The sequence below is a fragment of the Dendropsophus ebraccatus genome, chromosome 5, assembly GCF_027789765.1.
Source record: "Dendropsophus ebraccatus isolate aDenEbr1 chromosome 5, aDenEbr1.pat, whole genome shotgun sequence".
In the NCBI taxonomy this organism is placed as follows: Eukaryota; Metazoa; Chordata; class Amphibia; order Anura; family Hylidae; genus Dendropsophus; species Dendropsophus ebraccatus.
Genome location: NC_091458.1, coordinates 74,986,269 through 75,013,851, shown reverse-complemented (window position 1 = coordinate 75,013,851; position 27,583 = coordinate 74,986,269). Strand labels below are relative to the sequence as shown.

General features: G+C 44.4%; 1 protein-coding gene across 1 annotated transcript in view; it reads right to left on the bottom strand.

Annotated features, from left to right (window-relative positions):
- Positions 1 to 24,045, bottom strand: part of TDRD3 (tudor domain containing 3) — a 231,149-nt gene extending 207,104 nt beyond the window's left edge. The window contains exon 1 of the mRNA XM_069972316.1: positions 23,832 to 24,045. Within this exon, the coding sequence (XP_069828417.1) occupies positions 23,832 to 23,875 (44 nt within the window). The 5' untranslated portion in view covers positions 23,876 to 24,045. The remainder of the gene's footprint in view (positions 1 to 23,831) is intronic.
- Positions 24,046 to 27,583: the final 3,538 nt, after the last annotated feature.

The window sequence follows — 27,583 nt, the reverse complement described above, 5'->3', positions numbered from 1 at the left end:
ATGTGTTCTTTCTATCGGTACCTTGATTGCGCATATACGACTTTTTGATCGCTTTTTATTACATTTTTTCTGGATTTGATGCGAACAAAAATGTGCAATTTTGCACTTTGGGATTTTTTGCCGCTTATGCCGTTTACCGTGCGAGATCAGGAATGTGATTATTTAATAGTTCGGGCGATTACGCACGCGGCGATAACAAACATGTTTGTTTATTTACTTTTATTTAAAACATGGGAAAAGGGGGGTAATTCAAACTTTTATTAGGGGAGGGGGCTTTTTACTAATAATTTTTTATTTTTTTTTACACTTATAATAGTAGAAGCCCCCCTGGGGGACTTCTAGTATAAGTCTACTGATCTCTCATTGATCTATGCTGTATACTTATACAGCAAAGATCAATGAGATCGCACTCGGATGCTTTCGGCTGCTGCAGCCGAAAGCATCAGAGTGCCGAGACGGGATCAGCGCCATTTTGGAGCTGACACTCGGCCGGTAAAGATGTGTGGATCGCTCCTCTGGGACAACGTCCCGGAGGAGCGATCCACCCCACTAGACACCAGGGAAGTGCTGAGTCCGGTAATCGGATGCAGCTGTCATCTTTGACAGCAGCATCTGATTACTGTATTAGCGGGTATAGCGATCGGGCCGTGGCCGCTAATAGCTGCGCCCCCGGCTACACGTGGCACCCGGGACCGCGGCGGTTCAGAGCAGGGTCGCCGCGCGGCTCCGCTCTGAACACCTTTTGTGGACGCATGACGTACCGGTACGTCATGCGTCCTTAAGAGGTTAAAAAATAAAATTGTCTGGGTCAATAAGGGGTTACTAGTTTTTGTTACTGGACAGGGAAGCCTCAACACACACTTATATACATGTATAATTGTGACTACTAGTAATGCACTATAAATCAGTCAGAACATTGATTTTAGAACTAATATAATAAGGGATAAAAGGAATAAGGACATACAGATTTCCACTTCAAGATTATCCACTTTTTAATCTAGAAAATTACAAATAAAACATTTTGTCACTATTGTGTGTGTCACCCGGGAGCTTAGCAAACAGCCAAAGAAGACACTGCGGAGAGCTGTTTACCTGAGAAGCTCCTCACATCCAGGCGGTATGTCAGTAGCTGTTCACTCGTATGACAGGTGTAAGAAAAATAACACAGACCAGCAAAGCAGCAAAGCAAAACCACTTTACTTCAATAGGCCAGCATGAAGATTTCCTGCCATTCCTCTTTAATCTCCCTTACACTGGATGATGTGCTTTTCTGCAAATGTTTAAAAGTAAACTGCGTAAAATTATCAAGTAAATCAGGTCAGGATGGTAACTCAAATACCGGTTCTAAGACATCTTCCTCTCGTTACTGCCGCTATGCCTTTTATTATGGTCAGGTTTAAATAAAATCAAACTATATAGCACACTTTTCTCAAGCCTAAATGCAACTATGTTGGACAAGAAAAAAAAAAAGTGCATAAAAGCTTTATTAGCCCAGTTACACAAGCCTTGTCAGATCTCATCAAAAATGCCCGCAGATCGGTTTGAGCATCACCCCTGAGGCAACTGGTAAATACAGACATGTAAGCTCCAGCCATAGGCACTACAGCTAAAGCCATGTGCAGGCTTGGAAAGTCAATAACAGTTGTTTGAAATATCAAAAAATAATAACAGAACGAACAGCATAGAAAAAACAAAAGCCCAAAATTAGGATTTTTAATAAGAACTACAGATGATGTTTTTTTTCCCAATCTTCTCACGCAGTGTAAAAAATACACCCACCCAAATTTGCTAAATTGAATTTTCTTTTATTAAATTTCAGCTTCGCAGTATACTGTATTTATGCTAATGTGAAGAATGTCATTACAAAGAAGGCAAACCCAAAAATGTATTTTGTGTCACTGGAAAGGAGAAAAGACAGCGCACAGCGCACATAGTGTAATTCTGCAGTGACTAGTGCTTAATGTATAAATGAATAGGTGCTGCTCACCTTTGCGGGTCGTGGTGCGAGGCCAACACCGCCAGAAGCTTTTAAAGGGGTTATCCAGAGCTACAAAACCATGGCCACTTTCCCCCTACTGTTGTCTCCAGTTTGGGTGGGGTTTTGAAACTCAGTTCTATTGAAGTAAATTGAGCTTAAGTGCAAACTGCACCTGAACTGGAGACAACAGTAGGGAGAAAAGTGGCCATGTTTTTGTAGCGCTGGATAACCCCTTTAATCTCCCGCTGCCAACCAGAGGATCCGACATGGTCTGTCGAAAGAATTAGTATACAGTGTCGGGTATCCAGGCAGGATGCGTGGTGCACTCTGGTGTCCGGCACTGAGCGGCTCTCTCAGGGATTTCACCATGAAAGAAGGGAGTCGTAGTCTTTTAGTTTCTTCAACTACTTTAAAGTAGTTGAAGAAACTAAAAGACGACTCCCATCTTTCATGGTTGAAATCCCTGAGAGAGTCGCACAGCGCCGGACACCAGAGTGAACCACGCATCCTGCCTGGATAAGCGACACTGTATACCGATTTTGTGTCACTAAGAGGTTAACATTCATCTTCTTTACACAAAGGGCTTATTCCCATCGTCCTGTACATTACGGATGCTATGGACAGTGAAGCCCTGTAATGGATTGTTTCCCTGTCCGGCATGATGTATGAATATCATGCCGGGAGCAGGGGAACGGTTTGAATCACTGGGGCTCTGTCACTAGAGTGTAGCAAAGATTCAACCAGTTTCCCCACTCCTGGCATGATACTGATACATCATGTCGAGAGGGGGGAGCACACCATTACAAGGCTTCTCCGTTGTTAGCCGCTGTAATATACAGATGCGGGAATAAGTCCTCAGGCTGGGTTAACATCGCGTTTTTGCAAACAGAAGGTGGTATCTTGAGCAAAACTATAGTGAAGCCATGCAGCACTTTTTAATAAGTTAGGGGAGTGACCTTATCCTAGTCTGAAAATTCTTGAAACAGATGAAGATTTATGTTCTCTTTAGTTTACCTAGGACAGGCCAGCATAACCGCTTATCCTATCCGTGTAGGCCTTTCTTCAAGCACAAGAGACACTTTCTCAAAATGTTCAACAAAAAAAGTATATACTACCTGAGATATGTCAGCATCAAGATTATATGGAGGTGTAAATTTGTTGTGCTCTACGTAAAAACCAAGCAATGCAAATCAATGTAGCAGTTACATGATATGATATCAGGACTTAACACAGAAAAAGACTGCATTTATAGGGCTTTAAATATTTATTACTATAGCAATGAATAAAATGCAGTAGTTTAAGAAGCAGCTAAACCTTATTTTTAGTGGCAAACCTATTCTGGCATCAAATATCAGGAATTCCCATGAGAGAGCATGGATTTATCTGAAGAGCCAGTTGAACATTTCTAGACCTCCACAGCTCCTAAGATATATCCAGCCCTGTATATATTGGTATATATTCTTTCACAGTAATTCCAGAACCCCCAGGGCTGCACATTAACCCCTGGAGGGAACAGCTAATTTCTATTTTTGTGTGTAATTTATTCCCCCTCTCTTTCTAACAGCAGTAACACTTAATTTCCCCCACCTACAGAGCCTACTTTACGTGACCTACCATATTTTTTTAATGACACGTTTGTTTTCCCATTATAAGTATGGGAAACTGGGGGGGGGAAGCTAGTTATCACACAATGCGGACATGGAGAAAGGAGCGCTGCACCTCAAACCTATGGCTGACACTAATGCCTCTCGGCTAAATTTAAAAATCAACGCCAGGATGTTGGTATATAATTTAATCAAAGCATATTGCCTCATGTACCACGTGCAGGTCCCCTGGTTCAAATCACATAATGCACTTTACGACAAACAAGACAAATTTTTCTATTGGTCAGTATGACTACAATGATACCCAAAATATATACAGTGTTTATTATGTTATAAAAATAAAAAAAAATAAAGTCACATACTTAACGGAGAAGTCCAGCAAAAAATTTTATTTAAGTATTGTGTTGCCCCCCCCAAAAGTTATACAAATTGCCAATATACACTTATTACGGGACATGCACATAAAATGTTTTTTTTCCCTGCACTTACTATCGCATCAAGGCTTTACTTCCTGGATAATATGGTGATGTCACGACCCGACTCCCAGAGCTGTACGGGCTGTGGCTGCTGGAGAGGATGATGGCAGGGGGACAGAGGGCACTGGAGGGACACTGAGCATCCCCCTGCCATCATACTCTTTAGCAGCCACAGCCCGCACAGCTCTGGGAGTCGGGTCGTGACATCACCATATTATCCAGGAAGTGAAGCCTTGATGCAGTAGTAAGTGCAGGGAAAAAATAACTTTATAAGCATTTCTCATAATAAGTGTATATTGGTGATTTGTATAACTTTTGGGGGGGCAATACAATACTTTAATAAAAAAAATTTGCCGGACTTATCCTTTAAACCCCATAGGAGGAATTTAACATTGCTCTAGATCTGTGGATTGGAGGAAAATTGTAGAGAATTGTTTGGGCACTTGCGCTTTATCTCTCCTCACATTTGTTGTCCGCTAAGCGTTATGTTATTTTTTTTGTTTAAAGCGTAAATGTCATTTCAGGGCCATTTTTCTGAAAACATTAAATATCAACAGTTCAAGCGATTTTAAGAAACTCTGTAATAAGTTTTATGTACTAAAAGAGTTTCCTTCTGTAGTGAAAAAGCAATCTCCCAGCCTCCCCCCTCACATCAAATGAAGCAGGATTTCTGTGTCCATTATGTGGCTATGAAGAGGGGAGGGGCTGTTAGGAGTGACTGAGCACAGAGGATAACACCCTGCAATCTTCTCTCAGTAAGTTCATAGATAAGCACTGACCTTTCTGACACCTGAATTTAGCGTTTTAGGTGCCCAGAGAGTCTACAAACAGCTGACCTTCATGTCACCTCTTCCTGCTCCCTCATCTCCTTCAGCCCCTCCCCCCTTCATAGGCTTACAATGGAGAGAGCAGAACCCGTCTTCACTGGCTTCTCTGTAATGAAGACGTGTTTGCCTGATAATGCACCGATAAGAAGTCAGGGGGGGAGGCTGGGAGATTGCTTCTTGAGTACAGAAGGAGGCTTTTTTGGCTGATGAAATCTATTACAGAGTTTCTTAAAATCGCTTATACTACTGATTTCTGCAATAAAAAAAAATGACAGTTACGCTTTAAGTTAAAAAAAATGGAAAAGGGTGGTGCTTTGAATTTTACAAAATATATCTGAAAACACATCCCACAATTTTTTTTTCTTTCAAGTCAACTGGCACCAAAAAGTTACATAGATTTGTAATTTACAAGTTTTGAGCCTTCCAGTACTTATCAGCTGCTATTTGCCCTTAATGTGCAGTCTGACACTGCTGCCTGCTGCCGCCAGGAAATGTCCAAATTAGAAAAGGATTTCTATGGGTATTTGCTACTGCTTTGGAGAATTCCTGTCATGTATAGAGGTGGCAGCAGAGAACACTGTGTAATAGGTAGGAGGTAAGTGAGTATACATAGTCTGACAATTGCTGCACAAGCTTGCCAGAAAACTCATGCAACAATTGTCCGACATGTTTTATTTTAATTAAATCACCACAGGATAAGCAGTAAATGTGTAATCACTGGAGGTCCAACCACCAGGACAACAAATGATCAAGAAAATTGTGGCCCGTGAGTGCCCCTTGTGGTGGTGCCAGTGAGTTAATCATATTCTGTGGATAGGTGACAAATGCTATCAGTAGGCCAAGCCATTCAACTTTTTGGTGACCTAAGACGAAAACACTCATACCAAGGTTGGGTCTCAAGTCCACCCAATACACTGCGGCACATCAGTGGTGGTTCAGTATTTGGCTCAATGCCTTGTGAGCTTGTCGCCGTCATGGCAGCCCCAAGCCTCAGCAGGTGCCGTGACTAGTAGCCTAAGGCAGACTGTTTAAACAAGTAAAAAAAAAAAAGGAGAGAGAAAGTTCAGAATAGCGGTTTTTAATAAAAACTACAGATGGCGCTTTTTTTTTTAACCAATTTTACCATGCAGTGTAAAAACTAAACCAACTCAAATTTGCCAAATTGTATTTTCTTCTATTAAATTTCAGCTCGCCAATAATTTTCTGCTTTTCAGTATAATGTATTTATGTGGATGTGAAGAACATCAATTCAAAGAAGGTAAACCCAAAAGGTTAACATTATTGTTCTTTACACTAAGGGCTTATTCCCACGTCCTATATATTATGGATGCTACAAGACAGGGAAACCCTGTAATGTATATGCCAGGAGCAGGAAAACTGTCTGAATCTCCAGAGATTCAACCAACCAGTTTCCCTGCTCCCGGCATGATACTTCCGGTCGGGGAAGCACACCATTAAAAGGCTTCTCTGTCCGTAACCTGTTATATGGGATGTGTGAATAAGACCTCAGGGCGCCCTCACACATAGGTTGTATTCCACAAAAAACTGCAAGGCAGTGCATGGGTTTTTTTTTCTGGAGTTTTGGCAGCGCTTTTGGCCCTATGTGTCAAAGTCTCTGACATACTCACACTAATATGTCAGGGTGCCAGGCTCTGCTGAAGATATAAGACATCAGTTGTGAGTATAAGTAGGGCCCCCTCCCCCCCCCAGCACTGTACCCATTCCAGAAGGAAGGGGGGGGGTAATTAACCCATTCCTTGCTGGGATGGGTACATTATGACATCAATGTGGCCCCCATGGGGTTAATTGAGGGGTTCATGGGGTTATTTAACCCCCTGGGGACCACATTGTTCAGTCTGGCATACAAGGGATTAAGTATAGATGTCATGCATCCATGCAGCCAGACTGTAAGCAGCATCTGTGAAGGTGCTGCCTATTGTAAGGTTCAGAATACCTGTCACAAAGATAGGTGTTCTGCTCCTAGCCTTTTTTTTGGTGTGTTTTTTTTTTCCTTTTTTTTTTTTTTTTTTTTTTTTTTACACACATATTGGTATCCTGTAGATTATGTCCGATTCGTTGGACTACGTTGATGACCAGCTTTTTAGAAAAATAAATAAATTAATAAAATGGTCAATGAGGGGTGTGGGGTGTTTTTTTTAAATAAAATACTTTTCTCTATTGTGTTGTGTTTTATTTATCTTTGCTTTCAGACTTAGTAGTGAAAGCTGTCTGATAGACGGCATCCATTACTAAGTCGGGGCCTAGTGTTAGCCAGTATAAAATGGTAGCGGAATTCCGCTACGGAATTGTCCGCCGCGGAATGCTGTTAGCCTCCCGCTCATAATGGGAGTCTATGGGAGGCGCGCGCTCCTGCTCTGTACGCGCTGAAGATAGCGGACAATTCCGTTGCGGAATTCCGCAATCTTTGCTCAGTGGGAACGGGGCCTTACCCATTGTCACCAGGGGTACTGGGAAGACCCGGGTGCCAGTAGTCCCAGAGCGTCAAATTTGGCACACATGGATTGGGCGGTAGCAGGCTAGAATTATTAGGCTGGGGAGGGCATAAAAAATGGCCCTTCCCACCCTGGCACTTCTAGGCTGCTGCTGTTTGGGGTTTTTAGCCCGTCTGGTTATGGAAATAGGGGGAATCCTATGCGTTGTTTTTTTTTTAAATTATTACGTATTCATGAAAAAACACATAGGATTCCCCCTATTTTCAGGCTCTGCTTCTTCATAAAAGCAGCCCCAGAATCGGCGGCTGAAGCTGAAGACTGGAAGATAAGTTAACAATCGCCCTAACCCCCCAGAATGGAGCACAGTCTGGCCCACAGAGGATATGTTAACCCCCTGGGGACCAGACAATCAGAAAGTGGTGCGTTTCTGGGGAAAAAAAAATCCATACGCATTAACTGTGGCATTTTTTAGTGGAGCTGCAGATTTCAATTGAAGTCTATAGGAGAAAAACGCCACAGTTTGACTAAATACTGCCAAACCCTCAGCATGCTGCGTTTTCTGTTAAACTGCCACAGAGCCTCAAAAACACCAGAAAGGAGTGAAAAATGCCACACAGAAAAAGTGCCATGCGTGCAAGGCAGATCATAAAAATCCATTGACTCTCAGCTAACATCTGCCCACTGGCAATTTTGCAAAAATAACTGCCATGGCATTTTTTTCTGGCGTTTTTGCCAAAAAAATGAGGCAGTGTGAAGGCAGCCTCGAGGCTCAGGCTTGGTTAAGATTGTGTTTTTGTTGTCTGTTTAATGGATTAGTTTAAAGGAAAAAAACGGATGCATGTGTGCGCATCTGCTTTTCCACTCACTTTCATTATAGAAAAAAAAAAAAAAAAAAAGATCAAAAAGTGGGTCAAAATGAATCCTTTTTTAGCGTACACAAAAAAGCCATGTTTTTGTGTACATTAAAAAACTGGTGCATTTTAATTCCTTTTTTATCTGTATTTTTTTCAAAATGGAAGTCAATGAAAAAATGTATCAAAACTGCTGCACACAAACACATCCATTTTCTCATCCGTTTTTTCCATTAAATGGATCTGTTAAACGGACAGCAAAAATACAGTGTTACCCAGTCTAGGGCTCATCTATACAATATTTGATAGACCACCATGCACTTCCCATCTACTGACTGCATCTCAGGATCACAGAGGGTCTCATGAGACCTGGAGATGGCTAGGTACATAGTGTTGCACAAATGAGCTGGGTGATTGATGCAGGTAATAACACAAATGAAATATAATTGACCAAGCAGTTTTTAATTAATCTGCAGACTTCATGTTAGTGTTGTCTGCGCCTCTAATTACAGATTATGCTTTATTTCAACATCTTTATTTCTCTTGCTTCTTATAGTTAAAAAAAAAAAAAGTCCAGGCCCTTTTAATAATAATTGTAAAAGCTTAAACTGATACAGAATTGTTAAAAGAGAATTAATCAGTTTAAACGGCAACATTTCCCAGTGGAGTTTCTTCTTTTAGCTTTCTTCTCTAGTAAAGAAAAAACACCTAAAATATCTTGGGTTTGAAGCTAGATTTCACATTTACATAGCTTTAAAAAAGCTGAAAAAAAAGTTCATAGGAACAACTTCTTTCTAAACACAGCTATGGGTCAGCCTGGGTTCCACTGCTGAAAGAAGTAGCCACAGTCGACCAGTGGCAGATTTAGGGGATGTAGTATTATGTGGCAGTCACGTAATGCAAGCTTAATTCATGTCTAGAATGTAACAGGGGTGGTGCGTTTTTTGTTGGACAGGAGAGGAAGCTGGATGCTATGAACATGTCTCATCCAGCTTCCTACTGTGTAGAGACCCCTCACAGAGCTTACCCAACAGAGAGGAAAGGATCTTTGGAGATGTCATTAACATGTGATCAGTCCCAAGCCTAGAGTCGTCATACAAGAGGTGCATACAATAGAGCTCTGTGTATGTTTTTTTTTAACAATATTTTATTGAGTAGGCAAAAGCAAGACAACATTTCAAAAGGAGCATGTGAAAATAATTAGGATTACAGACATTGCTCACAATAGTAGAACCTTAGTGATATTGTCTAAATTCAATAAAATAATATCATGCCTACAATTTCTTACAGTATATCAGCAACAATGAAAATTGCAGAAAAGACGTAAAATATCTCCAGATAGTAGATGATGTTTCAGGTTTATAATAAATATGGGAGTGAATCTTAATAGTAAATCACTGTTGCCATAAATTTAGTAGGAAAACAGTATATCATTCTAAAGTAAAACAGAATAAGAACAACAAACAAACTATTAACTGCAGCCAGAAACAAGATTATTGCAAGTGTAAATGGGCCAAATGGTCCATAGGTATCAGCCAATCCCCCCCCCCCCCACTAATGTATTCTAAGGATGCCCAGTGTTCCTTGAATATCTTCTTTATTATACCACTCAGAACCACAGAATTGCATCATAACATTTAGTTTTTTCTCCACTTGGCGCAGATTCATTGAACGTGAATTATCTCCAACTGAGATTTGTTGACCAAATCCAATCTTTTATATGACGGAAGAGAGATGCTAGGTTATGTGATGCCTCTTTCTTCCGGGTCCATGAGATAGAAAAGGCTGCCAGTGCGCTTGCGCACCAGCTGCCTTTTTTCATTGGCTGGAGCGCATCACATGGCTTCCAGCAAGCTCAGCCAATCAGGGCTGAGCAAGCTGGAAGCCATGTGATGCGCTCCAGCCAATGAAAAGGCAGCTGGTGCACATGTGCACCAGCAGCCTTTCCTCTCCCATTCACTTTCAATGAAGACGCAGAGGAGGAAGATGACCCGGACCGCCCCCCAGCTCCGACGTCGTCGTCACCAGATGCCGCCCGGGAGAAGAGGACCGTCACTACCGTAATAGGTAATGTATACATTCTTTAACTTCCGGGAGGGAGGGGGGGGGGGGGGGGGGGGGGGAGGTCCAGACCGGGTATTTAACCACATTACAAAGTTATATAACTTTGTAATGTGTGTTAACCCTTAGACGACCCAGGGCGTATAGCTACGCCATGGAAGTCTGTCCCCAGACGACCTAGGGCGTAACTGTACGCCCTGGGTGTTTCTCCCGCTATGAAGCGTGCTCCGGAGCGGAGTGCGCTTCATAGCAGGTGGGGGCCGGCTGCAATCAGCAGCCGGGACCTCACCGGTAATGACACGCTGCAGCGATTGCGCTGCCGCGTGTCATTAACTCCTTAAACGCCGCGACGTTTAAGTGTAAGTGACAGGGGGAGCCCCCTGTCACTTACCGATTGGTAAAACGGACCGCCGGAGGTCTCTTACCTGCCTCCGTGCAGTCCGATCGGCGATCTGCTGCACTAAGCCTGCACAGGCAGGCTCAATGAGCAGATCGCCGATAACACTGATCAATGCTATGCCTATGGCATAGCAATGATCAGTGTAAAAATCCAAGTACTGGATGTAAAAGTCCCTCAAAGGGACTTCAAATGTGTAAAAAAAAAAAAAGTTAAAAACACTAACACACTACCGCAAAACCCCTCCCCCAATAAAAGTTGAAATAACCCCCCTTTCCCATTATATAAATAAAACATAAAAATAAACAAATAAACATATAATATACCGTAGCGTGCGTAATTGTCCGATCTATTAAAATATAACAAGCGTCATTGCGAACGGTAAACGGCGTAGACGAAAAGAGGAAAAAAAGTGCGCGGTTTACCGATTTTATGTTACATTATATATAAAAAAAAAAATTAATAAAAAGTGATCCAAACGTCCGATCTTCACAAATATGGTATTAATAAAAACTAGAGATCATGGCGGAAAAAAGGACACCCCATACAGCCCCGTAGGTGAAAAAATAAAACCGTTATAAGCGTCACAATAGTCCCATTTTATTTATAATTAATTGCCAAAAAAAAAAAATATATATAACATTAGAGAATCTGTGTAAACCTGCATATGGCTGTGTTCGGGCTGACCTATAGAATAATTGTATCATGTCGCTTTTACCATATAGTGCATTACGTAGACACAGGAACCCCCCAAACATTACCATATTGCATTTTTTTTACGATTTCACCAATTTATATCTTCATAAATAATATATTTGGAATTCCATCATACATGTTATGGTAAAATGAAAGGCGCCATTACACAGTACAACTATTCCTGTAACAAATAAGCCATTACATGGCCTTGTAGATAAAAAACTGAAAGTGCTAGAGCTCTTAGAAGGGGCGGAGGGAAAAACGGAAACACTAAGATTAAAATTTGCACGGTCCACTGGGTCATTTTGGGCCTGGTCCCCAAAGGGTTAAATAAGCCAAAAAAAAAAAAATTTGTGGGAGTTGTCCTGTGGCTCGGCTGCTGTAGCAAAAGAACAACTTGCTTCAGTTGCCAGGGAATGATGGGAGTTGTAGTTTTGCAACAGGTTAGGGTGTACTTTAGTAAAGTTATGGAAAAAGTACAGTTATTAACAAAATAAAAATACAAATAAAGGAACATGAAGGAATCACAAAACAGAAGGCATATTTAGGGCAGTTTACAATAGACATGACACAAGCATATTGTGCTGTCTGTATTACAGTTTTTTACCTAACCACACATCTAATGAACTAGCATTACTTATCATGGGGATCTGAAATACCTGGCCAACACCTATGTAAGGGCTATGGTCAGGTTAAGAAACACTGGTCATTTTGTTTTATGTGCATTTTCATCTACGATCATCTCATTCTATAATTTAAATGAAATAAACCTGTCAGAGTGAAAAGAGATTTTAACTAAATTCAAGATAAATTCCATTTACTAGAAGCAAAATATACAGTACCCCTGACTGTCTCTGAATTAATGTTTCCTTTTTTTACAGCTCAAAAGCAAGGAGTATAAAGGTCTGTGTTAGAGGCTCATTGATAACACTAGGAGAGGAGGCATTCTCCATCCCAGTGTCGCCCTCCACAAGGATTAGAGCACTGATTCCTTCAAAGAGAGACGGCCCTGCTGTTTTATTCACACTGCATGTACATTTGTTCAAATGCTTAACACGAATGCAGAAAGTGATGTGAATCTGAAAAGAGGGGATTGATAATTGAATGGTCCCAGAAAGTCTTGCAGTTCTGCGCTGTTAACAGCTATGCAAACCAGGTCTCTGTGACATTGACAATTATTTCCATTCCCGCTCTTCCAATTTCTCTCTGCAGCATTCTCTCTCCTCAAAGCCATGTATTTTATGGAGTGTTAAAATGTTATTTTCAAGTTTATTTTGCAGGCTCACCACACAATAGCCCATGAGAACATTCGGGGTACAGTAAACAATTGTCTGGGGCATGCATACACTTTTCACACCATCTTTTTCAAACCTCTTACAAGCAAAAGTATATATACTTTTTTCTAGCAAATTTTTCCGCTAGTCGTGTTTAAAACACGGCCACGTGGAAGAAAACTGATTGACACAGGACTTCTGCTGATAGAGAGAACAATACATTAAAGGTGGAAAGTGTGATAGCAAAATCAAAAGGCCAGGGTAGGCAAAATGAACTGTCAAGGCGAGTGAAGAGTGGGAGCGTGGCTTTAATAGCACACAAAGCATATTGAAAGATGGTGAATGGAGCGCATGGAACATGAAGTGCTGTACAAAGCAGAATACCAAGCCTGTTAACACACGCCTACAAGCAGCAAAATGACAAACTTTATGGAAATAAAACTTTTAGCAAAATAATAGTAATTTTACTGTTCTTCAAATGATTCCAGAAACTTAAAAAAAAATTCATAAAAGCTATTTAGATTATTATAACTGAGATTAACAAATAAGTGGACTAATGTAGTGCATTTACCATAAGAAAAACTGAAATTCTAACATTCCATATTCCGTCAGGAAGGGGTTTATTGAAAGTGTAATAAACCAATACTGAATAGCTTTCTGCAAATTGTCTGGGGGAGGGCTTCATTTTCATTTATAACACAACCAAGAGAAACAGCACCATTATCTAGTAATATACTGTGCTGTCACCTGCAACCAGCTCCCTCCACTCCTCTATGAGCCAAAACAGAGAGCTTCTCACCACGACCGCCTACAGAGCTGGCGGCACTGCTTCATAGATATCAATAAAAGTACTCAGAACGTGTCATTGTCTGGGTCTGTATTTTATTTAAAAAAAAATGGCTTTCTGCAAGTAGTGCAGGTAGTGCTAGTGTCAAGGAGGTGGGGCCTATTGATCCCCAGGCCCTAAGCACCCCTACCGCTTCACTGTACTCTATGCACTCATTATTGAAAGGGGTGGAATACAGCACAATGAGGTGTAGCAATGCTAGGGACCACAGAATAGGCCCCACCCCCTTGACACTATTCACAGTCCTAATAAAGGCTTTTTTTATGAAAATAAACATACAGACACATCAAGGTGCGTGGGAATAAGCCCTTACAGACTAAAAGTTATCAACTAGATGAAGGGAAAAGCATTAGATTGTGTGGAGGTCCGACCATTAGGACCCCTGCCTATGACGAAAAATGGGTCTTTAGTTCACCGAGTTAATAGAGTCACAACACATTACTCATCGGCGCTCCAGTCACTTACTAAAAGGGCCATATGCTGTGTCCCCTTCAATGTTTACTAGACAAAGCTCCATACTGTTTGTAGTGCATGGGATGACAAGACTGAGCTCTGGTCGAGTTCCACAGGGGGGGGGGGCGTTATGATTATTAATGAGCTAGTTTTTTGAATTGCATGTACACGTAGAAATAGGTGAGATTTCCCACTGGTTTTAATTAAAAATTGTCTAGTACACAGCTTCTATCTAGTACCATACAGCACAAATCCGGAGATGCTATTCTGTGCTCCTTAGGATCCTTTTACGCTATGGAATTTTCACAGAATTTTAAGCAGAGTCCGCGCCATGGACTCTGCTTCAAGTTCCCCCTGTCACATTGATTCAGTAGGACGTCTGATGCACACTTTACCATCCATTGACATGTCAATTCTTTGGGCGGATGGCAGAGTGCGCGTGAGATATTCTATTGAATCAATGTAACATGCAAAACTTTTTTAATTTAGTTTATACTTTATTCATTTTCTTATAAATAATACCACAATTATTAATACAAAATGCCATAACTTACATCATATTAACCCATTTCCCTTGGTTGGTGAAATCTTACTTCCTTCTTGAGGACCTACTAATATATCACAGGCTCGACATTCATTTCGTCTGACGTCCTGCCAAGAGATGTCCCCTAGGACGCCTGGACTTGTTTTGAATACAGCTGTATCCCCTTAGGGTTCACCCCCCTCCGCCCTCTAATTCAATCATCCTCTTCTATTCTATACTTGCCAGCCCCTGGTTGATCATCCCGCATCAGTGCCAAATCACGCTTTTTCTCACAAACACTCTCCTCCATACCTTTGTGACCATCTCACCAAAGATTACTTTAAAATCATCTTTAGTTCCCACTCCCAAGATCATTCATCCACTCATCCGCCTTTCCCCCCTGACCCGAAGGAGACCGCCCCCTGTTAAGAAACGAATCCCCTCCGGACCAACGGGCCACTCTCTACCACACATTCCGGAGACCCACTCCACATTTATCATGAAGAGTCTGCCCCCTTTGCTGGCCACCCCTTACAGCTAATAGCCATAGTTCCCCCTGGCATATCACTGTGGGATCCAGCTCCACTCACCCCTCAGGAGTGGGCAGTCTATTATTCCTTTATTCCCAATTATATCAACCAAGTACTAACTGGTCCCACAACTTCTCTTAAGACTCTTCCAACAACAACTGTTCTCACTTCCAAGCATAATTCAGCTTTTGCTGCTTCGGTTTTCTCCTCAAGGGGCATTAGCGAGGCCTCCCTCTCACTATACCCTCTAGTTCTTACATATTCCTAAACCCCAGGCGTCCAGGGATCATCTCACCAGGTTACACAAGGTGTGTCCTCATATTCCACCGACTCCCCCCCCCCCCCCCCCCCCCCCCCCCCCAGTCGCCAAGAAGAAGTGATGGAAGAAAAAACAAAAAAACAAACAAAAAAAAACAAAAAATATGCAATATGAGGACCACAATACTGACTGAAATATACGTATATTTCAGTCAGTATATGCATATTTCAGTCAGTATATTTCAGTCAGTATTGCAACCAAAACCAGGAGTGGATTAAAAACACAGAGGCTCTGTTCACACAATGTTGAAATTGAGTGGATGGCCGCCATATAACAGTAAATAACTGCCATTATTTCAATATAACAGCCGTTGTTTTAAAATAACAGCAAATATTTGCCATTAAATGGCGGCCATCCACTCAATTTCAACATTGTGTGAACAGATCCCTTCTGTGTTTTTAATCCACTCCTGGTTTGGGTTGCAATATGAGCACCACAATACTGACTGAAATATACGTAGTGTGAACCCAGCCTCAAAGTGCGCGTTACATCCACTCATGTGCAGAAGTAACAGACTAAAGCCCCTATTACACAGGCTGACATAGAGGAGCAAACGAGCGCTGTTAGTGCTTGTTTGCTCCTCATTCCGAGCGGTAAGTGTAGGGGAGGTCACAGTATGGTTCGGGGGGGCTGCCCGGGTAAACATTAGATAGTCCAGGCAGCCCATAGAGCAGGGGTCCTCAACTGGCGGACCGCGGTCTGAACTCCGACCGCGGAGGCCAGCTGTCTGGACCCCTGGTCAGACCTCCGAACCGCCCCGGACGGGCCCATGTGTCCCGCTACCCACCGCAATGCCTCCCGCCCCATAGGCGTACTGTCCTTAGATTTCAGTACGCCTGTGGGGCTGAGGGCAGTGTGAGCCCGGCCCCCAGCTGATACACGCTCTCTAGGGATGTCCCAGGGATTCCCCAGCAGAGCGCGCACCAGTGACCTCAGTGTACGCCGCCGGCATGTACTTCCCGGAAGTACAGGCCAGCGGCGTACTCTGAGGTCACTGGTGCGCGCTCTGCTGGGGAATCCCCGGGACATCCCTAGAGAGCGCGTATCAGCCGGGGGCCAAGCCGGCGGAAGAAAAGAAGACGACAGGCGCAGTGGGGAACGAGGTGCTAGGTGAGTTGTGGTTTGTTTTTGTCTGGGGGTCATCTATAAGGGAAGAGCGCACGGGGGGGCTATATGGGAGGGGGAGAGCGCACAGGGAGGCTATATTCTACTGGGGGGGGAGCACACAGGTCAGCTATATACTACAGGGGAGAGCACAGGGGAGCTATATACTACAGGGGGAGAGGGCACGGGGGGCTATATACTACTGAGGGGAGTGCAAAGGGGGGCTATATACTACTGGGGGGAGCTCACAGGAGGGCTATATACTAGTGGGGGGAGAACACAGGGGGGGCTATATTCTACAGGGGGAGAGCTCACAGGAGGGCTATATACTAGTGGGGGGAGCTCACAGGAGGGCTATATACTACAGGGGGAGAGCACAGAGGGGCTATATACTACAGGGGGACTATATACTACTGGGGGGAGCTAACAGGGGGGGCTATATACTACTGGGGGAGCGCACGGGGGGGCTATATACTACTGAGGGACTATATACTCCTGGGGGGAGCTCACAGGGGGCTATATAGTACAAGGGGAGAGCGCACAAGGGGCTATAAACTACAGGGGGAGGGCGCTGAGCTGGAAGAGTCCATTGTGTGGGGGGAGATCTGTGCTGTTCGCTTCCTGGATGCTGGATGACTGTATATGAGCAGCAGTGTAATATGAAGATATCCTGTGTAATATAGAGGAGGAGAAGACATAAGTAGTGTAGCTGTAACCTCTTTCCTCAGTGTGGTGTTTTCTCTCTGGGAGAAGATTGTGTGTTTTTCTTCAGTGTTCTATGGCTGCAGCTGTGTGTGTGTGTGTGTGTGTGTGTGTGTGTGTGTGCGCGCGCTATGGCTGCAGCAGGCTGTGTGGGTGTATGCTATGGCTGCAGTGCCGGCCGCGTCAGCCGCTGAGCCGCGATTGGCAGAGCACAATCGCAGCCAATGACGCGGCCGGCACGCAGGAAGATCAAAGGTGTTCGGGCCGGTCGGCCAAAGATGACGTTTGGCACAAGATGGCGGACGCGTGTCGGCACGGATCAGGTATGTATAAAGCACTACACTTCCGGGTACACGAGTGGGGGTGGTGGGACACGGGGAAGGGGGCCATTCACAGACATAACATACAAAGTTGTATAACTTTGTAATGTGTGTTATTCTGTGAATAATTTTTTACCGCCGCACTACCCCTTTAAGGGTACGTTCACACCTACCGGATCTGCAGCGGATTTGACGCTGCGAATTAGCAGCGGAATCCGCTGCGGATCCAGTACTGTGAATTTGAATGGGTCCCATACACACAGCGGATCGGTTGCGTGTATGGGACCCGACCCCTTTAACCCCCGCACCGCCAGCTGAAAGCCTGCCCACCCGCAGCCCCGGCCCCCCGTCCGCCCGCATTGCCTGCCGCCCCGAGCATACATTACCAGCTCGTTGCCGCGGCTGTGTGAAGCTCCCGGTTCCCTTCACTCCTCTTCACGCACGGCAGCCCTGATTGGCTGAAGAGGAGCGAGGGGAGCCGGGAGCCTGAATCAAGCCGTGGCACCGAGCTGGTAATTTATGCTCGGGGCAGCATGCGGTGTGGGCGGACAAGGGGCTGCGGGCAGGCAGGCTTTCGGCCGGCGGCGCGGGGGTTAAAGGGGCCGGGTCCCATACCCGCAGCGGATCCTGCGTGTATGGGACCCATTCAAATTCACAGTACTGGAACTCGCAGCATCAAATCTGCTGCAGATCCGGTAGGTGTGAACGTACCCTAAAGGGGTCATCCAGCGCTACAAAAACATGGCCACTTTTCCCCTCTCTTGTCTCCAGTTTGGGTGGGGTTTCAAACTTGGTTCCATTGAAGTAAATGGAGCTGAATTACAAACCACACCCGAACTGGAGACAAGAGAGGGGGGGAAATTGGCCATGTTTTTGTAGCGCTGGCTAACCCCTTTAAGTGAATTTAATTAGAATTTTACAGTGTACAGTCAAGCTTTTTTCAGTGGATCCACTAGGCTATATTCACACATTTGCAGTGCTGTCTACAACTGAGGAGAGCACATTGTGAATCCATAGTGGTCCGCAACTCACAACTACATTATAGACAGTGATGTATCCTTACTAGGACTATTTTTTCACAGAACAGATCATAGCCTATTCACAGATCCCCAAAATTGTGGATGTGTGAACAGGCACATAGAAACTTATGGGTCCTAAATTCATCCACAATTGCAGATCCGCAATGGATGCAGATCCGCATCTCAGTGGTGGGGTCTTGAGTAGCAGAGTCCCCTAGATTATGTCCATTTGCCCTAACCTAGATCGACAAAGGCATGGCCTCCTCCTCGCCTGTGGAGCCCCAGCTGACACACTAGCAGGGTTGGCTGATGCTGCTTCCTGAAGGTGCTGAGGAGTTTAAGTGCAGCCAGGCTGCCAGAAGAGGTGGAGGAGAAGATAAACAGCTCATGCTTCCCTGCCTATGCTCTCTCCTCACACTCCTTCTTGGGTCTTTGCTTGGTGATGTGCCGCTCAGCCAATCACTGGTAGCGGTGGAGCAGTGCACTGATTGGCTGAGCAGGCTGTCAGTGAGCACGGACCTGGGGACTCCAAAAAGACCGCGGGCAGGTAAGCATGGGCTATTTATTATTTTTATCAGTAGCTTATTAGCTGATACGGTCATAACATTCTACTTTGAAAATCCACAGCAAGAAGGCAGTGCAAGGCTTGAAAAAACTGAACTGGAAAAAGAGATCAGGTCGATTAACAGACCATATCCGATTTAGTTTTTTTCACGATTAATTGCCCAGTCCTGTATACAATAATAAATAAATACGACTCAGTATAAGTATATAGAATATAAAAGAAAATGCTTCATGCAGGGGTTGGTGCCCAACTGCCTGCTTCTGCACGGATATTACTTTATAACTGCATTGCATGGCAGGTCTGTGACTTAGGTTGCATTCACACGTTTCATGTTCCACACAGAACACGGACGTGGAATGCCTGTAACGTCCCCACCCCCAACAGCATCTCTGATATGTGGCTGGGAGCCGAGGAACTCTATGAATGAGTTGCACAGTAATGAAGCTGCATGGAATGTGTGAATGCAGTCTATTCCGTTATCACCAGGTATATTCATGGAAACCACAGCAGAATCTCCCTTTCTGCTGAAGATTTTCACTTTCAATGCCACTGATGTGGTTATTGTTTACTTACAGTACATTCAAAAGCCACCCAATACAGAATAAGCAGATTACATATCCAAGAAGTGATTTGTTACTTCTATTTCCCCTGTGGCGCCGATTTTGAATCGGTGCCACAGTTCGCAGCATAAACTTTTCTCCAATTCTCATTGAAAACAATATGGGGCTAATTCCATGTGGTTGAACCTGTGTGAAAAAAAAAATTAATACATAAAAAAGGGGGTTTTCCTTTTGCCCTTTTATGAAAAGTTGTTATAACTCATTTTACTGGAGACTATTGTATAGGTGAGGTTGCAGAGTGTTTAGCAGGGGAGCTAAACACATGACTGGAAGACCCTGAAAGACTGTAGTTAGGCAACAACAGGATGTTTATTTTGTTTTATAAAGCTCAAGCTCTGTATAAAAAAAATGAATGGCCAGAGTACCAATAAAGAAAAGTGTGTATATGATATGGTGATGTAGGCTGTAGGGGTGACATCACTCGGGGTGGGGCTCAGAGACGAGATCCAACCAAGCCTCCTGGGACATCAGAGGATGGTGTGTTGTCTATGGAGAGAGAGAGGAGCCGGGGAGCTGGGCTGTGATTGGTTGTTGTGGGCAGTTTACACCAGTCTATATTTTACACCTGCCGATAAATCTCCCCGTGCATGTACTGATAAAGGAGTAATACAGTGGTGCAAATACACCAGCCAGGACGTGGTAAGGAATCAGACAAGATCAAATTGATTGCACCCATTTCTGACATAAAACGCAACATTTAAAAGATGACACAAAACTCCTGACATGCTATGCATCTGTTAGTAAGTTACTCCAACATATCTCCTCCACTGATTAAAAAGTATATATACGCCACTATTCCCTATATTCAAGCACATTGTGATAAAGTTGGTGTCTACAGTACCATTCCCAGTAACTTTGCCGATTAAACTCCATTACTGTTACGACTGCCTCTTTCCATACCGGCCCCTCCTGCAGTAAACATCTATAACAGAGCAGTTACAGTTCACATGAGCCCTTCTACTTCGCATATTACCAGGCCTTTATTATAGCGAATGCACCATCAGCACATACGCTTTAAGCTCTGCACATGGATAGAACAGTACCAGAGCGGGAAAGCCAGTGCCCCGGTCCTTTTACAAAACCGCAGCCCGATTCCCGCGTACGGCGCTGTCCTATTTTCGGCCACTGGCCAGGATGAAACACTGGGGCAGGCCGGCCTGCCCCTCTATGACGCGACTCCATTACAAATCAATAAAGCTGCATCATAGAGGGGCAGGGGTTGCCTCCGACTGGGGTCAGGCCGGCCCGCCTTCATTGCTTCAATCCTGGCTGGTGCCAGGAATAGAACGGCGACGTACACGGGAATTTTTAAAAAAAAAAAAAAAAAAAAAGGCACCGTTCTACCTACATGCAGCAATTAAAGTGATTGTATTGATGGTACATTTGCTATAAAGAGCTAAGAACCAGCTGCACCCTCTAAGTATTGTTGCTTCCAGTAGCGGATTATAATAGGTCCGTTTTAGTGGTATATTGTCTCCTGACTATCTTTCTGCCATGATTTGCAAACAATCTCTGCTTTCTTATTGCAGTTTTGTACAAATCAGGACATCATGACATTATCTATCCTGTACTATGAACACCAAACTAGTGCTGCCATAGATACAGTGGGATGGGGGGGCCCCGGCCCTAGTGAAAAGCCCGGGGCCTATGGTAAAGTTAATCCGCCCCAGGCTGCTCCATTCAGAGGTCAGCATGAAGTCTTATTTTAAAGATTTGTGTAAACAAAAGGTAAAGGTCAGCGCTGTCAGTGAATGTGACAGAACAAGAAACAAGGACAGTCATCACAACACATAGAAGTTAATCCCTTAGTACAGCTCTCCTGTCCTAAAGTTTACAAACATAGCAGCTTTCTTCCAGAAAAAGCACCACCCTTTTCTTCAGATTATGTGCGTTATTGCATCTCAGTTCTACTAAAGTGAATGAGGCTGAGCTGTAATACCACTCACAACCTGAGGACAGGTGTAGCGCTGTTTTGGGAAGAAAATAGCTTTGTTTTTGTTTTTTAATCCAGGAGGTTGTCTAAAATACACACAAACAGATGTCTTAGATACACACAAAGAAAATGACAGCTTAAAATGCTATCTACTGTTAACATTGTTCAGGATTGCTGCTCAGGTCCTCACCATTGCCTCGGTTATGTCCCGGTCTGCTCACCTGTTGGCACGCTACCGCCAATCACTGGCTTTGGTTGTGTCGCGCTGACTAATGGTAAGGCAGTGATGGACTGCAGTGTGCTCAGAACATCATGAGCAGAGCGCACCATCCAGGGAAATAACCAGAGGCAGCTGTGATAATCTAAGGGGCAAGCAGAAGAAAGGGGAGCATGCGGTCATTCCTTGTGTATCTAGACAAGGAATGCAAACAGCATCACTTTTGTCCTCAGTTTGTTTGTGGTATTGCAGCTCAGTTCTGTGAATGGAGACAAGTTATAATACCACACACAGCATAATGACAAGTGGGGCGCTGTTTCTGAATGTGAGTAGCCATGTTTTGTCAAATCCTGGGTAATCCACTTAAAGCGACTCTGTACCCACAATCTGACCCCCCAAACCCCTTGTACCTTCGTATAGCTGCTTTTAATCCAAGATCTGTCCTGGGGTCTGTTCGGCAGGTGATGCAGTTATTGTCCTAAAAAACACTTTTAAACTGGCAGCCCTGTGCCCAACAGCCAAGGCTTAGATTGTGTATGCATTAGGCTGGCACAACCTCTCTGTCCCTCCTCATCATTAGGAATGTTCCAGGCAGATTGTCTACTACACTCCCTATTTTTGTCAGCACCGCACATGGGCTGGATCGTTAAGGCACCTGTGCATTGTTCAGACAGGAGAAAATGTTTCAGTGGCATTCCTAATGATGAAGAGGGTGGGGAGGAGAGACGGAGGGTGGTGCAAAGTTAGGGCACAGATACTCCCGTAGGGCACGGGGCTGCCAGTTTAAAAGTAGTTTTTTAGGACAATAACTGCATCACCTGCTGAACAGACCGCAGGACAGATCTTGGATTAAAAGCAGCTATCCGAAGGTACAAATGGTTTGGGGGGGACAGATTGTGGGTCCAGGTCGCTTTAAAGGGGTAGTGCAGCGCTCAGAAATTATTCACAGAATAACACACATTACGAAGTTATACAACTTTGTAATGTATGTTATGTCTGTGAATCACCCCATTCCCCGTGTCCCACCACCCCCACCCGTGTACCCGGAAGTGCGGTGCATTATACATTACCTGATCCGTGTCGAGGGCCGTCCGCCATCTTGTGCCAAACGTCATCTTCGGACGGACAGCCGAGTCGCTGCCGCCCGTCTTCCCTTCGCCGCGTCACAACTGTGCTCAGCCGCGATTGGCTGAGCACAGTTATGCTCAGCCAATCGCGGCTGAGCATCGGATCGGCACGTGACAGGTGAGTATAGTGCACCACACTTCCGGGTACACGGGTGGGGGTGGTGGTACACGGGGAAGGGGGCCATTCACAGACATAACATACATTACAAAGTTGTAGTCTGTGAATAATTCTTTACCGCCGCACTACCCCTTTAAGTGATTGTACCACCAGGCCCAGGCTGAAGCACTGGAGGCGGGACGACCCACCCTTAGTGGGAGGAGCACCTAGCCCCTCTATGATAGGGTTCCATTGATTCTAATAGAGCTGCTTCATAGAGGGGCGGGGGGTTCCTCCCACTGGGGGTGGGTCGTCCCACCTCCAGTGCTTCAGCCTGGGCCTGGTGGTACAGTCACTTTAAGAAAGTTTTCCAGGTGAACTTATTGGATAGATGGTGAAGAATATGTGATGTCCATAGTCACACGTGACTGGTTACTGAGACACACTGCATAGCAACCCCTGAGATGTCCTTGGCAACCAGTCTGTCCCAGATTCCACAAGTCCAAAGAGCAGAATTACCCCTGGCCTGAGGCAAGTCACCTGCCATAGTCCCCAGAGGTTCCTAACAAACACAATGACACGCAGAGCGCCTCACTAAGTGGTGTCCCGAGCTGTGACCTGGCTGACACATGGCTGGGAGGGGATTCAGGCGCCTCACAGACAGGACACACAGGGGACAATGCCCGGCACGACAGGTTAGGGACTCTCTGCCCAAGGCAGCGGCGCCGTGTCTATGCTGAGCTCCACATGACCAGCACTTGTCCCCTCCCCCATATATACATATACACCGGCACAGCATGGCAGCATGGATCTCCGGTGTGAGGCCAACACAGCTTACCATCCTTCCTCCTGGCACAGGGACGTACTCGTCACTTCTGCCATCTTCCGTTCGGCTCCCGGCAGCCGGGCACGCCTCCGCAGACACACGAGGACCCTCTGCAGATGGGGCACTTACTCTTAGCATTAATTAACACAAGTCCGGAGACGGTGACACCTCATCTGGCCGCGCACGTCGCTGGTTTATGACGACAGCTACAACAAAGGTTGACAGGGAACAGCCAGCCAACCGCCTGTGTGTGACCTCCCAGCAAACAGCCAATCAGCGCCGAGCCTGTGACGTCACAGACAGCGACAAAGGTTGTGGGAAAGTAACGACACCATGATAGTTGAGGGAAACGTTCTATGACTTGCCCGTAGAGCTGACACTTGCCAGAAATATTATTTAGCACTTATACATATACATTTATGTAACATATATATATGTATGAATGTGGTACAAGTAGAATATCTCCCAAGGTGTTAGCACCTGTCACTATTGTAACACAGCAGTAACATTTTCCCATATGTGTAGATTGTAAAGGCTGCAGACAAGGCTATGTGTAGATGGAAACAGATTAGATATAGATCACCATAAGGGCAGACATATTGTCTAGCATCAGTGCTGTACAGAAGTGTTACATTCCCATGCTTTACAGAAGGTGGGCGGCACAGTTTTTATGTACACTGTCTTGCTTGTATACCTAGTAAGCATCTTGCCCTGATAATTGTTCCCGTATAAGAAATGCGATGGGCCCAGTGATGAGGTGTATGGAAATGTACCTGATAATATAAGTGGCCAAGTGCCTAATGGGCTTTCCTAAAGGGGACATCATAAAGAACTAGCTTAGAGTAGACTGAAATACCAGTGTGGAATTACAAAAAAAAAGCATTTTATGCTTACGTTATTAAAGGGGTTATCCAACACTACAAAAACTTGGCCACTTTCTTCCAGAGACAGCACCATTCTGTCTCCAGATCAGGTGTGGTTTGCAATTAACCCCTTCAAGACAAAACATGCACGGATGTCCGGGTCAAATTAATGCAATGTTCCTCCTCGCCTTCTAAGAGCCATAGCTCTGTATATTTTTCAACCTACAGGGCTTGTTGGGGTGTAATTTTTTGGTCTAGTTTTTATTAATATTGTATTGGTGCAACAGAAAAATTTTAACCGCTTTTTATACATTTTTTTCTGATATATAATTTATTAAAATCAGCAATCCTGTTGTGTTTTTTTTTTTTTTTTTTTTTTCCATTTACGCCATTCACTGTGTGTAAACAATAATGTTATAGTTTAATAGATCAGACAATTCAGCAAGCTACGATATGTAATATGTTTATTTTTTTTTTTCATAATGGGCAAGGGGGTATTTTAAACTTTTATTGGGAGGGGGGTTTATAAGGGTTTTTTAATACTTTTAAAAACTTTTTTATTACACTTTTTTTCCACTGTAAAACATGCAATCATTAGATTGCATGTACTGATCTATGCTATGCCATAACATAGCATAGATCAGTGTAATTAGCAATCTTTGCATAGAGCCTGTTCAACAGAAAAGAACAGAGGTATGTTATAAAAAGGTGCACTCCAACAAAAAATGCAAAACTTTTTTCCAAAAAGCAAAATATCAATACAATGGCATAGAAACATAACAGAATCCCTATACACTATTTAAAAATACTTAAAATATCCACAACCATGAGGGACCCATACAATAAAAGGACCCTGGGGGCCTGCAACACGGTAAACAGTACAACCCACAGACCCTCCTCCTATACAGTGCCGGAATTACTGCCGTAGCAACAGTAGCCGTTGCTACGGGGCCCGCCACATCAGGGGGCCAGAGGACCAATCCTGTAATAGACCGGGTTTTGCTTCTTCACTGTGCACGCTCCTGGTGAGTGCTTACTGCTGCGATCTAGTGCCGCTGGACCGCAACTGAAGGGGAGCCTCACTGGGGATCTGGCATTCAAATGCCAGATCCCCAAGCAAGCGCGACCTTTAGCCATGCGTACGTCTTTAAGACGCATGCACAGCAAGAGGGAACGTCGCACCTGACGCCAGATCACTTCCAGGCACTGGGAGAGGGCGCCACTGGAGGCTGCTAGGAGCCAGTGAGACGTGAGTAGTTTTTTTGTTATGTTTTTTAACTTTCACAATGGAGGACAGAGGCTGGACAAAGGGAGAGGGGATTTATTACAAAGTGGAGGCTTCATATCAAAGGGGGTGCTATACTACAGGGGGAGGCTTAATTTCAAAAGGGGGGGGGGCTTTATTACAAAGAGGGGACTATGCTGCAGGGAAGAGCTTTATTACAAAGGGAGGCTATACTACAGAGGCCTTTATTACAAAGGGGAGTATACTGCAGGGGGGCTTTATTACAAAGGGGGTGCTATACTATAGGGGGGAGCTTTATTACAAAGGGGGTGCTATACTATAGGGGGGAGCTTTATTACAAAGGGTGTGCTATACTATAGGGGGAAGCTTTATTACAAAGAGGGGGCTATACTACAGAGGCCTTTATTACAAAGGGGAGTATACTGCAGGGGGGCTTTATTACAAAGGGGGTGCTATACTATAGGGGGGAGCTTTATTACAAAGGGGGTGCTATACTATAGGGGGGAGCTTTATTACAAAGGGTGTGCTATACTATAGGGGGAAGCTTTATTACAAAGAGGGGGCTATACTACAGGGGCCTTTATTACAAAGGGGGGTATACTACAGGGGGAGCTTTATTACAAAGGGGGTGCTATACTATAGGGGGGAGCTTTATTACAAAGAGGGGGCTATACTACAGGGGAGGCTTAATTTCAAAGGGAGGGGCTTTATTACAAACGGGGCTATGCTACAGGGAAGAGCTTTATTACAAAGGGAGGCTATACTACAGGGGCCTTTATTACAAAGGGGAGTATACTGTAGGGGGGCTTTATTACAAAGGGGGTGCTATATTACAGGGGGAGGATTAATTTAAAGGGGGGGGGCTTTATTGCAAAGAGTGGGCTATGCTACAGGCAAGAGCTTTATTACAAAGGGAGGCTATACTACAGGGACCTTTATTACAAAGGGGAGTATACTGCAGGGGGTCTTTATTAGAAAGGGGGTGCTATACTATAGGGGGAGCTTTATTACAAAGGGGGTGCTATGCTATAGGGGGTAGCTTTATTACAAAGGGGGTGCTATACTATAGGGGGGAGCTTTATTACAAAGGGGGTGCTATACTATAGGGGGAGCTTTATTACAAAGGGGGTGCTATACTATAGGGGGGAGCTTTATTACAAAGAGGTGGCTATACTACAGGGGCCTTTATTACAAGGGGGGGTATACTACAGGGGAGCTTTATTACAAAGGGGGTGCTATACTATAGGGAGGAGCTTTATTACAAAGGGGGTGCTATGCTATAGGGGGGAGCTTTATTACAAAGGGGGTGCTATACTATAGGGTGGAGCTTTATTACAAAGGGGGTGCTATACTATAGGGGGGAGCTTTATTACAAAGAGGGGGGCTATACTACAGGGGCCTTTATTACAAGGGGGGGTATACTACAGGGGAGCTTTATTACAAAGGGGGTGCTATAATATAGGGGGGAGCTTTATTACAAAGGGGGTGCTATACTATAGGGGGGAGCTTTATTACAAAGGGGGTGCTATACTATAGGGGGGAGCTTTATTACAAAGGGTGTGCTATACTATAGGGGAAAGCTTTATTACAAAGAGGGGGCTATACTACAGGGGCCTTTATTACAAGGGGGGTATACTACAGGGGAGCTTTATTAC